Source organism: Neopelma chrysocephalum, unplaced genomic scaffold (genome assembly GCF_003984885.1).
Source record: "Neopelma chrysocephalum unplaced genomic scaffold, ASM398488v2 Primary Assembly neopelma1_44, whole genome shotgun sequence".
NCBI classification, from domain to species: domain Eukaryota; kingdom Metazoa; phylum Chordata; class Aves; order Passeriformes; family Pipridae; genus Neopelma; species Neopelma chrysocephalum.
Window position 1 is genome coordinate 14524161 of NW_020897703.1, and position 13153 is coordinate 14537313.

General features: G+C 49.7%; 1 protein-coding gene across 1 annotated transcript; it reads right to left on the reverse strand.

Annotated features, from left to right (window-relative positions):
• Positions 1-3271: 3271 nt before the first annotated feature.
• SP5 (Sp5 transcription factor) lies at positions 3272-5436 on the reverse strand. The gene is made up of 2 exons (XM_027678629.1): positions 4907-5436; positions 3272-4381 (listed from the first exon to the last, which is right to left on the reverse strand). Exons 1-2 carry the CDS (start codon positions 4955-4957, stop codon positions 3329-3331), a joined length of 1104 nt encoding a protein of 367 aa, XP_027534430.1. The 5' UTR covers positions 4958-5436; the 3' UTR covers positions 3272-3328.
• Positions 5437-13153: the final 7717 nt, after the last annotated feature.

Consider the following 13153-nt stretch of genomic DNA (forward strand, 5'->3'; position numbering starts at 1 on the left):
GCTCTACCCATACATCTGAAAGGTCATATGTATATTTAAATGCCATACTACTAAAGAGGTTTAATGATTTCAATTGAAAAGCTATCATAGGATTTAGCTATTTACAGATGAATATGAAACAGCTATGATGGATATACCCTCTTTTTCCAATGAACTATTTAAAAGCTTTATGGAGAAATAATGTTTCCTTAAGTATTTTTTTAATATTCTAAACTTTTACTTATCTTGTGTCCTAAGTCCCAATTTTCTGCCTTTTTTTTGGTGTGTGCTATTCTCATAGATTAAGATTTTCATTATCATTTGATACTACGGTTTTCACTTAAATGCCTCTCTCTCTCATGACAAGTTTTTAACTAATTTTGACCATATGTATTTTTAACCTGTGCACTTTCATGCTATAATTTGGTCATTACACAGATATACAAGGTGTATAGGCTACAACATGCCACTGTTTTGGTTTTTTTAAAAATCAGATACCACCACTCCCTTGACATGGTACTGGCACTGCCTGGGCGATGGTCTTTTGTTTAAAACCTGAATTACTTGCAGGCTCACACTTAAGTGAATGGTAAAACTTTCAGGATCTCAGTACAAGTTGTGTCTTGCAAAATGAAGAAGAACCTAAAATAGCCTGGCTAGACCACACAACATATATGCTGGGCAAATTCAGTCTGTCTTCCAACTGGAGAAAAATCTTTCCATAATAGTCCAGCTTAGAAATCATCACGTCTACGATTACCAGGCTATTTTCTGCTAGTTACACCTGCTCTAAGAGGAGCAGTTCTCTAGTTCTTAGTCAGGCTAAACTCCCAGCAGAAACCATCTAATATATTGCTTCAGCTCACGCTAATACTTCATCTTGATCTTGGCACTTACTTAGCAGTGAAAGGCCATTACCATGTGGCAATTATTCTATCTTGTAAGACACCTTTCGTACTCTGTTGTTTCTTCTGTACTGCCACCAACAGAGGCACTTTCCACTACTGTCCATTTTAAGTAGTTCCAATCCAAACAGGGAACTGAAAGATTATTTAGTGAAACAAACCCTCTTATAAAGAAGTCTTAAGTTCTCTAACTCTACAGTCATAATGTAGCTTAATATCAAAGAAAGGAAGTAGGTTGTCACTGTATGCCATGAAACATTTTAAAAAGCAGAAACATTGTTATTCCTGATGAAATATTTAAATCCTACATCAGTAGCAAATGGGATGTGCTTTTGTCTCAAAGACTTTTTTGACTAAGGACTTTTGGATCAGTTCCATTAGTTATTTCCTGCCTTGCTGTCGCTCAATCTGGAACACTAAAGGTACCTTCTACTTAATATCCCTCAATAACATGCTTCTAGAGCCTAAATCTTTGGCAAAGGAATGCTAACTAATGAAGCTAAACATATTTCTCACAAGGTTTTCTATAAAGGACGGATTACAGAAGATTCTTTAATAGTAAAGAAGATAACTGCTTGGTTATTAATTTAGTAAGTTGACCCTAAGAATATGGTGTGGGAAATTAATTTAGAATCATAAACATTAAAATATTGTTAAGGAGCTGTACCATGGTAACTGTCCATTAACTTCTCATTATTTCAGATATGAGGGTTCTTTTGGTATTGTCTCATCTCATTATTCTCTGAGAGAATAGATTCTTGGCAGTATTTGACATACATACAAACTCATCAGTTTTACACATCCTGTCATCACAAACATTTATCAAGCTGTGTTTTTTCTTGATTCAGAAATCCACGGCAAAGAGTATTTCTATCAATATGGTCCTGCCAAAGCTTGTTTGACAACTACCACCAGGGGATCTCACCTGAAGCTGAATGGTTCCAGATAAGTCCTGCTGAAGTTTCAAAGGCACTTTTTATTTCACTGTCTGATTAGGTAATCAGAAAAGTAAGTCGACTTTGTAAAAATATGAGGAGCAAATAACATATTCTCTATGTTAAAATGCAAAGTTTTGCAAATTACTGATCAGGTTGCTCATTTGTTTGGCTATACAGATTTCAGTTAAAAAAATAAATAGGGAACTCATTGCAGTAAAAAGGTCATTATTTTAAAAGAAATATGCCTAAACTCATACTTACATGATGCCTAGTGAGAGATAAGAAACCCTAAAAGCTGTCACCATCCAACAGGTACTTTTAAACAGTTTTGGGCCAAGCATCTGCCCCTCTGCAAGACAGTGACTGCCACTTCATCCTACTAGCAGGGTAACAAATATCTCACCCTTACAGTCTGCAGTTTTATGGAATGTTAATATCTGGGAAGCATTTTTGGCTCTGCTGTGCCACAGATGACTTCAGGCCAGGAATAGCTACTTATGACTGGCCCTGTGGCCTGGACCTCTCTAAGAACAGGCCACAGTGCACAAGATGTGCATTGACACTGACTGCTGCCCACCTCTGCTCAGTCTATATCCCAGTCTGTAGAACTTAACCTGTACATTCACTCCCAGTATTGGCACCATGCATTTCTCTTTTCTCTCTCACCTTCATGCATAGGAAACAAAATACTGACAATAATTTAAAAAAAACCCCAAACCCACCAACCAAAGCCAACAGGCAGGCTGGTCCGAAGCAGCTATGGGGATTTTAAAGGTGTTTACCATGAGCAGCTCTCAGGTCACAGTGCGCTGGGCTCGGCTGGCGGCCACGATGGAGCCGGAGCCGGAGCCGGAGCCGACCCGCCGCCCCAACGGGAAATGGCGGGAAGGGGCCCGGGGGAGGATTAAACGAGACCGACGCGGCGGGACCGTCCCTACTGACCCCGGTGTGAACGTGTTTATTTCACGCTGCGGTCGCGGGTCGCTTTACAGAAACATCTCATGCTGGTCCCCGCGCGGGGCCGAGGACGGAGGGGAACACGCGTATTCAAACGTAACTATTAAATAACCTGTACACAAAACTTCAGTCTTTTACCCTGAAAGCACGGAGGGCCGGGCCCTGGCGCGGCGACACCGACGCTGCCACCTCACCCCTGGGTGCCCATAAGCCTCGACTCTCGCGGCCGGGCCGGGCAGGCCCCGCTCTCTCCCCAGCGCCCGCGGCCTCCGCTCAGCCGCGCTCCGGGGCGGGACGGACACTTGTCCCGGGACGGCCCCGGGGCCCTACGACTGGCCAGTCCCGGGCCTGAGGGTCCGCGGAGGCCGCCCGCAGCCGAGGTCCTGCTTGCCGGGCCCGACACGAGTCCGAGAACCTGCCGCCCTCCTCGCCGCCACCGCCGCCCTGCCCCCGGCGGCGGGGCACCCCCAGCCCGGGACCCGCCGCGGCTCGGCTCGGCCCGGCCCGCAGGGGCGGCGTCCGCCGGCGGTCCCGGGCCGATGCCGGCGGTCACACGTCGCGGCTGTCCTCCCGCTTGACGCCGTCTGCTGCCGCCTTCAGCTTCTTGTTCTGGTGTGTCTTGACGTGCTTGGCCAGGTGGTCGCTGCGCATGAAGCGCTTCCCGCACTCGGGGCAGACGAAGCGCTTCTCGCCCGTGTGAGTCCGCAGGTGCCGCTGCAGCTCGTCGGAGCGGGTGAAGCTCTTCCCGCAGAAGAGCCAGTTGCAGACGAAGGGCCGCTCGCCCGTGTGCCAGCGCAGGTGCGCCTTCAGGTGCGAGGTCTTGCCGTACACTTTTCCGCAGCCGGGGATGTGGCAGATGTGCTGCTTCTTTTTGCCCGGCTCCGCCTCCGGGGCGCTGCCCGCGGCCGACTGGCAGTTGGGGCAGCGGCAGCGGCGGCACCTCCTGGCCGTGGCCGCCAGGGGAGACTTGGTCTGCAGCAGGGCGGCGATCTGCGTCTGGTACTGGGCGAAGTCCGAGTGCCCCAGCACCAGGCTCCGCGGCAGCGCCGCGGCCGCGGGGAAGCGGTGGCCGCAGCCGCCCGGAGCACTGGCCTGCTGGATGCTCCACCAGGGGATGTCCTCGGGCGGCGGGTTGGGCGACAGCTGCCGGCAGGGCTGGGCGGGCGGCAGCAGGTTGGAGTACCCGGGCGGTAGGGCGGCCTGGGCGGCGTAGGGGACGTAGGCGGGCGGACAGCTGGACGGCAGGCCGGCCATGGAGGAGGGCAGCATCTTGACGGGGGAGAACTCGTAAGGGTAGGAGGGGTCGGCCGGGGGAGTGAGGGGCAGTTCGTGCGACCCCCCGAAGGAGGGCTGCAGGTGGTTCTTCTGAGGGGTCAGTCCCAGGCTGGGATGCGGCGGCGGCAGCCCCCCCGGGGAGTGCGCCGGCATCTCGCCGCTCCACGGATGGAAGATCCTGGAGGGGGATCCCAGCGTCGGGTCGTAGGAGACCGGCAGGAAATCCGAGGGCGCTGCGCCCGGCTGTCCGATCCGGCTACAGGTAGCGGCCAGAAGAGCCAGGGGCGAGTGCTTGGCCAAGTCTGGGGAGGCGCTGGGGGTGCGGTCCTGCGCAGGAACGGGAGGGATGGAAAGAGGGAAGAGAGCCCGTTACTCGCCGCCCGCCGCCACTGACCCGCGGGAAACTTCCCGCGCCGCTGCCCGTGGGCGGACGGGCTCGCCCCGCCGCTCCCGCATGGCCGGCAAACTTTCCGAAAACAACGCGCGTCCAGCGGGCAGGACGGGCCCGGCCCCCCCGCCCCTCCCAGAGACCGGTCAGCCGGCCCCGCCACCGCTCCTGGGCCGGGGAAGCGGCTGCTGTGGGCAGGGGCCAGCCCCCGCGCCCCTCAGCCTCCTTGCCACGGAGCACCGTCCGGAATTACTGCCGGGCTGCTGGTGGGAGAGGGAAGTTGCCGGCCCGAGGAGTCCGAGCCCGGCCTCCTCACTCCCGCGGAGGTCGCCACCTACCTCTGCGGGCCGCCCGCGGGGTGAAGCCCCAGGAGAGGGGCGGCTGCCGCCGTCTGCCCCCGCGCAACGCGGGTCACAGCCGCGGGACACGGCGCCCCGCGAGCCGCACCGGGCGCGGGTACTGACCTGGAGGAAAGCTTGGAGGGAGTCGTTCCGGAGGACGGCCACCGCGGCCATGGCTACTGCGCCTGGGGCAAGGGGAAGGCGCCGGGGCACTGCCGAGGCATGAGGACGCCGAGGGGAAGACGAGAAGCTGCCCAGTTTCCTTCTCTCTCCCCCTCTTCTCACCCGTTCCTTCTGATCTCTTCGCCTCCGTGCGCGTCCCACCCCCCCGCGCTGCGCGATCTCCGCGGACTGTCTGACTGCGCCAGGATCACCTCCAAGAATTTGATAAGGACTTTGCTGGGCCGCCAACCAGTCAGAGGGAAGATTTATGGCTTTGAAGTTTGCCGCTACCCAATCATCAAAGAATAGCGGCTCTTTCAGAAGCGAAAGCAAATCCTTTGAATCCACAAAGCTCCTATGGTGTGTTTGTTGGTCTGGATAAAAGAACTGATTATTAGGGGGGATGGGAAGGGAGGAGATAAAGGCGGGACAATTAATGAAGTAATCACTATGTGGGAAATGTATATACACAAATAATTGGATTTTCTTGATCAAAGGACCCCTTACCGCCTAGAGACCCTCGCCTTGGATGTGCAAGACACTGGATTCCCCCCTCCTTTTTTTTTTTTTTATTTTTGGCAATTAAGGATTTGTGGCAGAGCCCTAAAGTGACAATGTGTCTGCTATCGCTCGACAAATCTGCCTCCGGATCCCTCTGATAGTGTTTAATGACCCAAAGTAACAGAACACAGCGAGTTCACCTGATCGGGGCTGGTCGATCCCAGCCGTAAAACTTCCCTGGAGTAATTGTCGGTGGTTCCTCCCCGCTCCCTCCCTCCGCCCGCCCTTCCCCCGAGGCTGAGGGATATGCCCTCGATATGACTCCGCAAATAACTGCGCATTTTCTCCTCTGGTAGCGGGGTTTGTTTCGCTTCGCTCCGCCAGCACTGCCCCCTTGTTACCGGGAGCCCCCGCCTGGCGCGGGGCCAGGGCAGGCGCCCAGCCGGGCCCGGGGAGGGGCGGCGGGCTGCCACAGGCTGCAAGCGCTCCCGCAGACAGACACCGACAAACCGGGCAGCCGACAAACCGAAGGGAAAAGTTTCCTCTTCCCTAGCGGCAGGCGGGTATGAAAGACGTAGTTCCTTTAAATGAAGACCGGAGTCTCTCCTGGCGGGCCTGCTGAGCCGGCCTGCCTGCGCCGGAGGCGAGCGCGGGTCGGGGGCTCCTCGGGAACACCGACGATGCTGTCTGGTCTCAGCCTCACTCGCTCGCTCACCTCCTGCCACAAAGCCTAACTCGGCCCCAAGCGCTCTTGCTCCCTCACCTCGCACCTTTCGGCCTCTGTCTATACGTGTCTACGCGTGTGTGTATGAAGGATCTAACCTTCTTTGCGTTCGACCATGTGTGAGGCTATTGACCCTCTAACCAGCACCAGGCACATCTGGGTCGCAGCTTGCCGTCACCGCCGGCTGCTGCGCTCAGTGGGCCGCAGAGCTGGCGGGACCCCTCGCGCTGTGCCGCCCCACGAAGGGCAGGCGGGGCCCCGCGCTCCTCCGCGGGCTCGCTCAGCTCCGCGCTCCGCCGGGGGCCCTGGAAACGCGCTCCTCTCCGCTCCCCCATCTGCTCCGAGGCCAACCCAAACGCTGGCCTGCTTGGTCAAGTACCAAACGAGGACGTTCATCTCCGTCTTGAGAGGGTGGGGGTGCCCTTTCGGGCAGATGCAGGCTGGCTCTGGTCCTCCGGAGCTGTTTGCACAGGTAACTCGATCCTCCCCGCAGTCGCTGGGTTCAATTGTATTCGCACCGCCACTGAAGTCTCTTTAAACGCCAGCACACAGAGATCTTTATCTGCCTTTCCTGTGGAAACAATCACCGTCCGCTCAAAGACTTTCAAGAGTTGTAGGGCTTGAATTAGATCGGTTTCTTTGAAGGGATTAAAGTGCCAAGTCCTCTCCCACGGCTCCATATTGAGTTCTAGGGAGAAGTAAAAGCTCGACCTCGTGTAACACTGATCCTCTACGCTGCAGCCTCATCAGGCTCTTCCCATTTGCCAGGTAACCGCTTCACCAGGTCGGCAACAGGGAGAGAAGGGCCCCGCACCCAGCGCTTTTACCACGCACTAATGCATCGAGGCGAGGCTCGCCGCTGCTGCAGGACCCCGCGGCCAGGCAGTAGCCCCCAGCAGGGCACGAGGCTTCCCATCTCCCTGCGAGGGTGCAGGGCTCGCAGGGTCCAGCACCTCCACCCTCGCAGGGTCCAGCACACAAACACCTCCCAGCACCGCCGATGCGCGATCCTCCGGCGGCTGAGCCGCGTCCACACGGGACATGGTGGGCATCGGGGAACCGCAGCGAGCCCCGGCCAACAGCGCACACAGGCACAGTCTCGACCCCTGCCCGCAGCCGTCGGGTGGCCCGGGCTCATTGGCCAAGCTCCAGCCGCGCCACTGGAGCCGCACCGGGGCAGGAGCGCACTCATTGTCCCCCCCCCGCCTGAGCTGCAGCCAGGGCAGCCGGAGCCGAGGAGGAATCCCAACGCGGGGAGCCCGACCCGCACCTCTGCTCTCTGAAGCAATAACCCGCCGGACAAGCGAAACGGCGGAGCTCGCACTTGCGTTGTCCCTAAACTTCTGTATCCCCAAACTTATGCCAACCTCGAAGTCCTGCGAGATGCCCGATTTAACTCCTACCTCGATTTTTGTTAATTCGTTTTACCTAATAATTGCTAGGAGAATACTCCGAACAATGTTTCTAAACGAAATGAGAGTGGATAGGTAGCTCAGGAGACACTGAACACCCCGAGGTTCCCCTCAGTCTTTAAAGTACGTTATTTCCCCAGATATTTCCATGAACCAAAACGATTTGTCACGTTACAAAAGAGTTAGTGGAAAGCTGGAGAAGTTTCTATACAGATGCCACAATACAAATGCCATAAATCTGCATCCAAGAAAGCACATTACTTAAAAATCGAGAATAAATTCTAATTTCTGGAAGAAACCAATGGGCTGAAAAATGAAACGTTGCAGTCATATTTTTCTGTACAAATAATTAGTGTTCAAACTCGGAGCATTTCAGTCTCCTGAAATGTATTCTTAATGAAGTGATGTTCAGAGCTGTCATTAAAAATGCAGGGCTGGAAGATCAAAGTACAATATTTATTTTAGAAATTTGTTTCAGTTATCAGGAGATACAGGTATCAAGGCCAAATGTCAATTCAGTTACACAAAGCACTATTTCCATGAGAAATGGGCTGCTGCTACATCCTACTGTAAAGCAAAGGGGGACACTAGAGATGAGTTGCAGCGTCGGCGAGGCGGGGGGGGTTGCTCCCGGCGGCGCAGCCGGGCCAGAGGCGGCTCAGAGTGTGGCGCTGGCAGGCACATCCCGGCGGGGATTTCGCCTCTGCAGCCCCGCTTTGGCCCGCAGACAAAGGAGGTCGGTCCCCACCTGATGTAGGGGCTGGAGCGGCGCTCTGGCCCGCCGGAGCGGCAGCGGCAGCGCCGTGGGGAGCACGGCGGCCCGGATGCAAGAGGAGCTGGAGCCTGAATTGCTCCAGCCACGGGGCTAAGGCGCAAGGGGCCCGGCTCGCACAGCCCCGCTGCCTCCACAGGTCCCTGCCTGCTACGGCGAGACCCCTACCACCCCCACGGCCAGAGGGGCTCAGGCTGTGCTGGGCTGGGTAGCTACTGTCAACTTAAACACAGTGGACATAAACCATGAGTCACCATCACCATTTTTACAGACAGGTGTCGTCAAAATCAAGATTTTTTTCAAATTCAGGTATCCTTGAGTGGCTGTACCACCATGCAGGGCTCTGTGGACCTTGGTTTGAATGCAGGTAGTAGAGAAAAAAAGACTTGGAAATAAGCTACTTGTGTGCCAGTGGTCACCTCCGTGGTTTCTGCTGTGCCTCTGCCTCCTGGGCCCTGAGCACCTCATCCTGGACCCCACCCCAGAGCCCGTCCCAGTGATGGCTCACACTGCCACAGCCATGTCCTCTCATGACATCCACAGTCCCTCCAAAGACCTTCACAATCCCCTGCCATAAACTCCCCTGTCCCTCCTGTGATCCCCCCAGTCCCTCAGCTCTATCTTCCAGCACTGCCATTACCTTGGAAGCCTTTGTGGGCTCTGGCAACTTGCCTGACCCCAACTTCAGGATTGGTTGCCTTCAAAGAAATGCTGTTCTTTAGCAATTGTGACAAAGAATCAGAAACAGGATCATTTTTAAGTGAACAGCTGTATTAACACTTAGTCAAGCCTCATGGTCAAGTTGCCTATGAGAGGTGGCAGAATTTAAACCTGAAAAGGCTTTAATAAGCTTGCTCAAAAAGGCAGTGTCTTCACACCATCCCTCATTCTGCCTGGTTTAAAGACTTACTAAGAAACCACCTATCCACAACAGCAAGAAGTTTCACCAGAAGGTAAACTAATCTAGGTATACAGCTCCAAGCCAGTGTGGATACACTGCCAGCAGTTCTGAGTTATGTGACATTAATTTTATTTTTATTTACTTCAGCATATTCACATTTTTACCGTAGGCAACATAACGGGCATAATAAGAGGAGTCACCAGTTCACAGAGTGCAATTTGAACATCAGTAGATGAAGATAAAAGAAAGATTAAAAACTGCTATGGTGTCCCCTGCTTTTTTCTGTGCATAAAGGAAAAACACAAAACCCTAGACAAGATCGGCACATGTAAAGGCATATTTAGGATTTAAAGCCTTGCCTCAACATTTCCCAGTCTAGGTGTGGATTTCACAAAGATTAATAGAGGATTTCCCAAACTTCTGAAACTTGAGCCGCCCTTTAAGAAAAGTAGAACAAATTTTATGCCTCACAAAGTTTTACTGCCCGTAGTCAAAGGTTTAAATATCTTAATGTATTCATCAGCTCCTTCCTTGGCTGGCCCTTTGTGACTCCTCCTCCTGTCTTAGGGAACACTGGTGAACATTTTTGGATATACTTCCTTCCCCTGCTTCCATACTCTAAAAAAGAGTCAAACTCTTAATCATAACAATATTGAAAGTGTTATTCTTGGCTCCACTTGGAATGCCTGGGTTACTTTTTAGTTCAAAATGACCGTTTCAAATTCTCTGGAAATGCCTTTCTGTGTCTGGCATACATGGCTGCATTTTTGTCACAACTCTAATAGCTAGAAATGGACTTCTATAAAAGAGAAAGCAAGCCAAGACTCTGGTGAGCAGCTGAAAAGGATCTACTGTGTGCACCCTGCTTGTCCTCTCACTTGGGGAAACATTAGGTTAAAAAAGCCTCTGTATTTTTGATGGAATGCATTTGTTTGAGGAAGATTGGATGAGAACTTTGAATTTTATGACTATAGATATGTATAGCCATTCTTTTTTTTTTGCATTGCAATTATTGAATATGGAATGAAAAGGCAATTAATTACATTGTTATTTGCCTCCTTCTAACTGCAGAGAGTATATTATCTAAAAACTGGGTCTCGTGGTAATTAATTTTAGTTGCTTAGTATATTTATTGACAAATTAAACAGCTGTCTGTGTCTATACTGTGTTAGAACTGGAAACAGCAGAAAGTTTATTCAGAAAGATCACTGTTCAATCTACACATAAATATTGGATGATCATATGGCTGCCACATTGCTATTGATTTGGCTGAATGGATTAATCCCACACTGTAAAAATACACCTGTTATTTAATGAACTTGTGCTGTAATTTTAGAATATTTTGGTGTAGAAAAGATTAAGTATTTTCTGATGGTAATATTTTTCAATATTTCAAGAATCACTTTTGAAATAATACATTCTTCAAGGACTACTGAACAAGCATGTATAAAAAAAAAATCCATAATCTTTCTTATAAAATGCAAGTGCTCTATACAAACTCTTCAACAACTCCACCTTAGCTGGGGAAAAAAATAGAGACAGGAGAAAAAAGCCCAGTAGTTGGATTGTAAGGGTCAAAACAGGGACACAGATATGGGACATGACTGGCATTGAAGGTGTGTTAGGTAAGAGATACTGTCTTCACACCAAGAAATATAATCTGAAGACCCTCTCTGTATAATGCCTTTAAGGTAGGTTGTTCCAGTAACACATACATACTAGTGAAAGGCCCTCTTCCGTGCCTATCAACTATGACATAGGTGAGTTTCCCCCAACAGGGGGAGAGTTTTTGAAAGGGACCTAGAAAAAACAAATTTCTAAATTATGAGAGTTTTTTTTAAAAAAATGCCAGTCTTCTTGGCTGGTACCACAGGCCCAGGATCCCATGAAAGACTGGGGAAAGCTTCAATAACAATTTTGAAATTACTTATCTCTCCCTAGGTGAACACTGCTCTTGTAGACTGCCAGAAAAGTCTTTTCAGGAAAGCAGTGCACAGTATGTTTCTGTGTCATTTCATAACTTGATGTCTTAAGCGATGCAGAATAACACATAAATAGGTAAACACATAAATTACATTAACTACCCAAATAAAAATTCACCTCCAATTCTGAAAAATAAAAATACCATCAATAAAATTATTTCAAATGTATACAATGTTTGTATTATGCTTTCCATCCTCACAGAACTACAGAAATGTGAAGTCATTCTCACCATACTCTTACGCAGTAAAATCAGCTTCTTTCCCCTTCTTTTCAAAGGGAACAACCATTGCCATACACACAACTGCTCCAGGCTTGGAAAGAGGATCTCCTTGCCTCAGTTCTGTACATAGATTACCAGGCTGCTCCTCACCAAACATTTAAACAACTTACACCAGCTCAGCTGAAACCTCAGGAGCGCGGGCCGAGGCATGTACCTCCTGCTGGCTAGCTGGCCATGCCAAATCAAAGCAAACAACCCTAATCTGGGAATAAATCACATTTCACTTCACTCTTCAGTCAGCCCCTATTGCTCAGGGGCAAACAGCTTGACCAGCTGTTTGAGAACCCAGGACAAGAGAAAGGGTATTCTCCTCAAAAACAAGGGTGTCAGCATGTCAGTGACTCTTGATACAGTCTAATGAATGGTATAATTTTTCTCACACTTCTGGAACCTCTGAGTTGGAAGTGGAAGAAAAGAAGATCTTCAAATGGGTACACTTTTTGGCTTCTCTCCCTCAGTAAATCTCACATTCCTATTTTCCTACTACATGAAGGAAGTCCCCATATTCTACTAGCATTGAGTTGAGAGAATCACATATTACATATGAAAGAGAGAACAGTCCATGGCAAAGGACAGATAATGCAATAAAATGGAAATTTATTAGTCTAAATTACCTAATCGTTATGCTTGGAACTAAGAGCAAGCCTACGATGCTACAGTGCTGGCACTCCAATGCCCAAATGACACAGAAATCTGCGATTGAAAACCGCTGACTGCTTCTTAAGAGGTCACACTAAACCACAAAGAACCATTTTCTAATTTTTTTGTCTTAAAATAAAAAAGCTTGGAGAAAAAACCCAAGTCACACAATTTTATCAGTGTCATCAGACTAACTTTATAAAATGCTGTCATCCTTATCAATGCACTAGAGTTTGGGGCTGAAAAATAATATTCTTTTTCTGTCAAGATTCTTACAGAAGTCAGTGAAAGAGATGCCCATAAAAACTGAACTGGGCTCACACTTTGCTCCATTTTTCCACTTTCATCACCACCCATGCTAAGTGTCCTTGGCACATGGAGTGATTCAGAAAGCAGCTGTTCTATAGTGCCAATGATTCTCTTTAATGAGATAAAGTTATCAGTTGATTTATGAATTTCTCCTGCCTGTTCTCATTTACTTAGCTCTAAACTAAGGGTAAGGTAGCTTGGATTCTAGAAGTAAAACTGTTTACAAGATAACATAGTAGTCAAAATCCCTCTCAAATTAAGTTTTAGAAATGTACACAGTGAGGTTAGAGGTAGTTCTAGCAATGTGCATAGCCTTATCCATTAAACTCTACAGCAAAGACTCAAAAGAAAGTGTTATACCTCCAGTTTTATCTGGTTTTCCATATTACTATAGCATCCCTGTATCACACAAATTTCATGTAGGAAGAGACAAAACGAATTTTCTGCTTCAGCCTTCTGATACCCTGATGACCTTCTCCTGGGAGATGCTGTTAATTTAGATACCATATGCCTCACTAGTCATCAATTCAGTTGCTGCTCCCTATTTTATAGCCTTCACAGGGATTTTGACCACACTACCCATAAAACTAATCACTTCCGCTGTCTACTGTTGCTCTACCAGTCAGACAAGCTCCAGCTGATCAGTATTTTATAAATACTTTGAAATAGTACAATCTAGTCAGCTTT

Excerpts from the sequence above, each read along its gene's own strand:
- SP5 (XM_027678629.1), bottom strand. The coding sequence starts at position 4,957 with ATGGCCGCGGTGGCCGTCCTCCGGAACGACTCCCTCCAAGCTTTCCTC. Across the intron at positions 4,382-4,906 it reads CCCTCCAAGCTTTCCTCCAG|GACCGCACCCCCAGCGCCTC; the intron begins GTCAGTACCCGC and ends GTTCCTGCGCAG.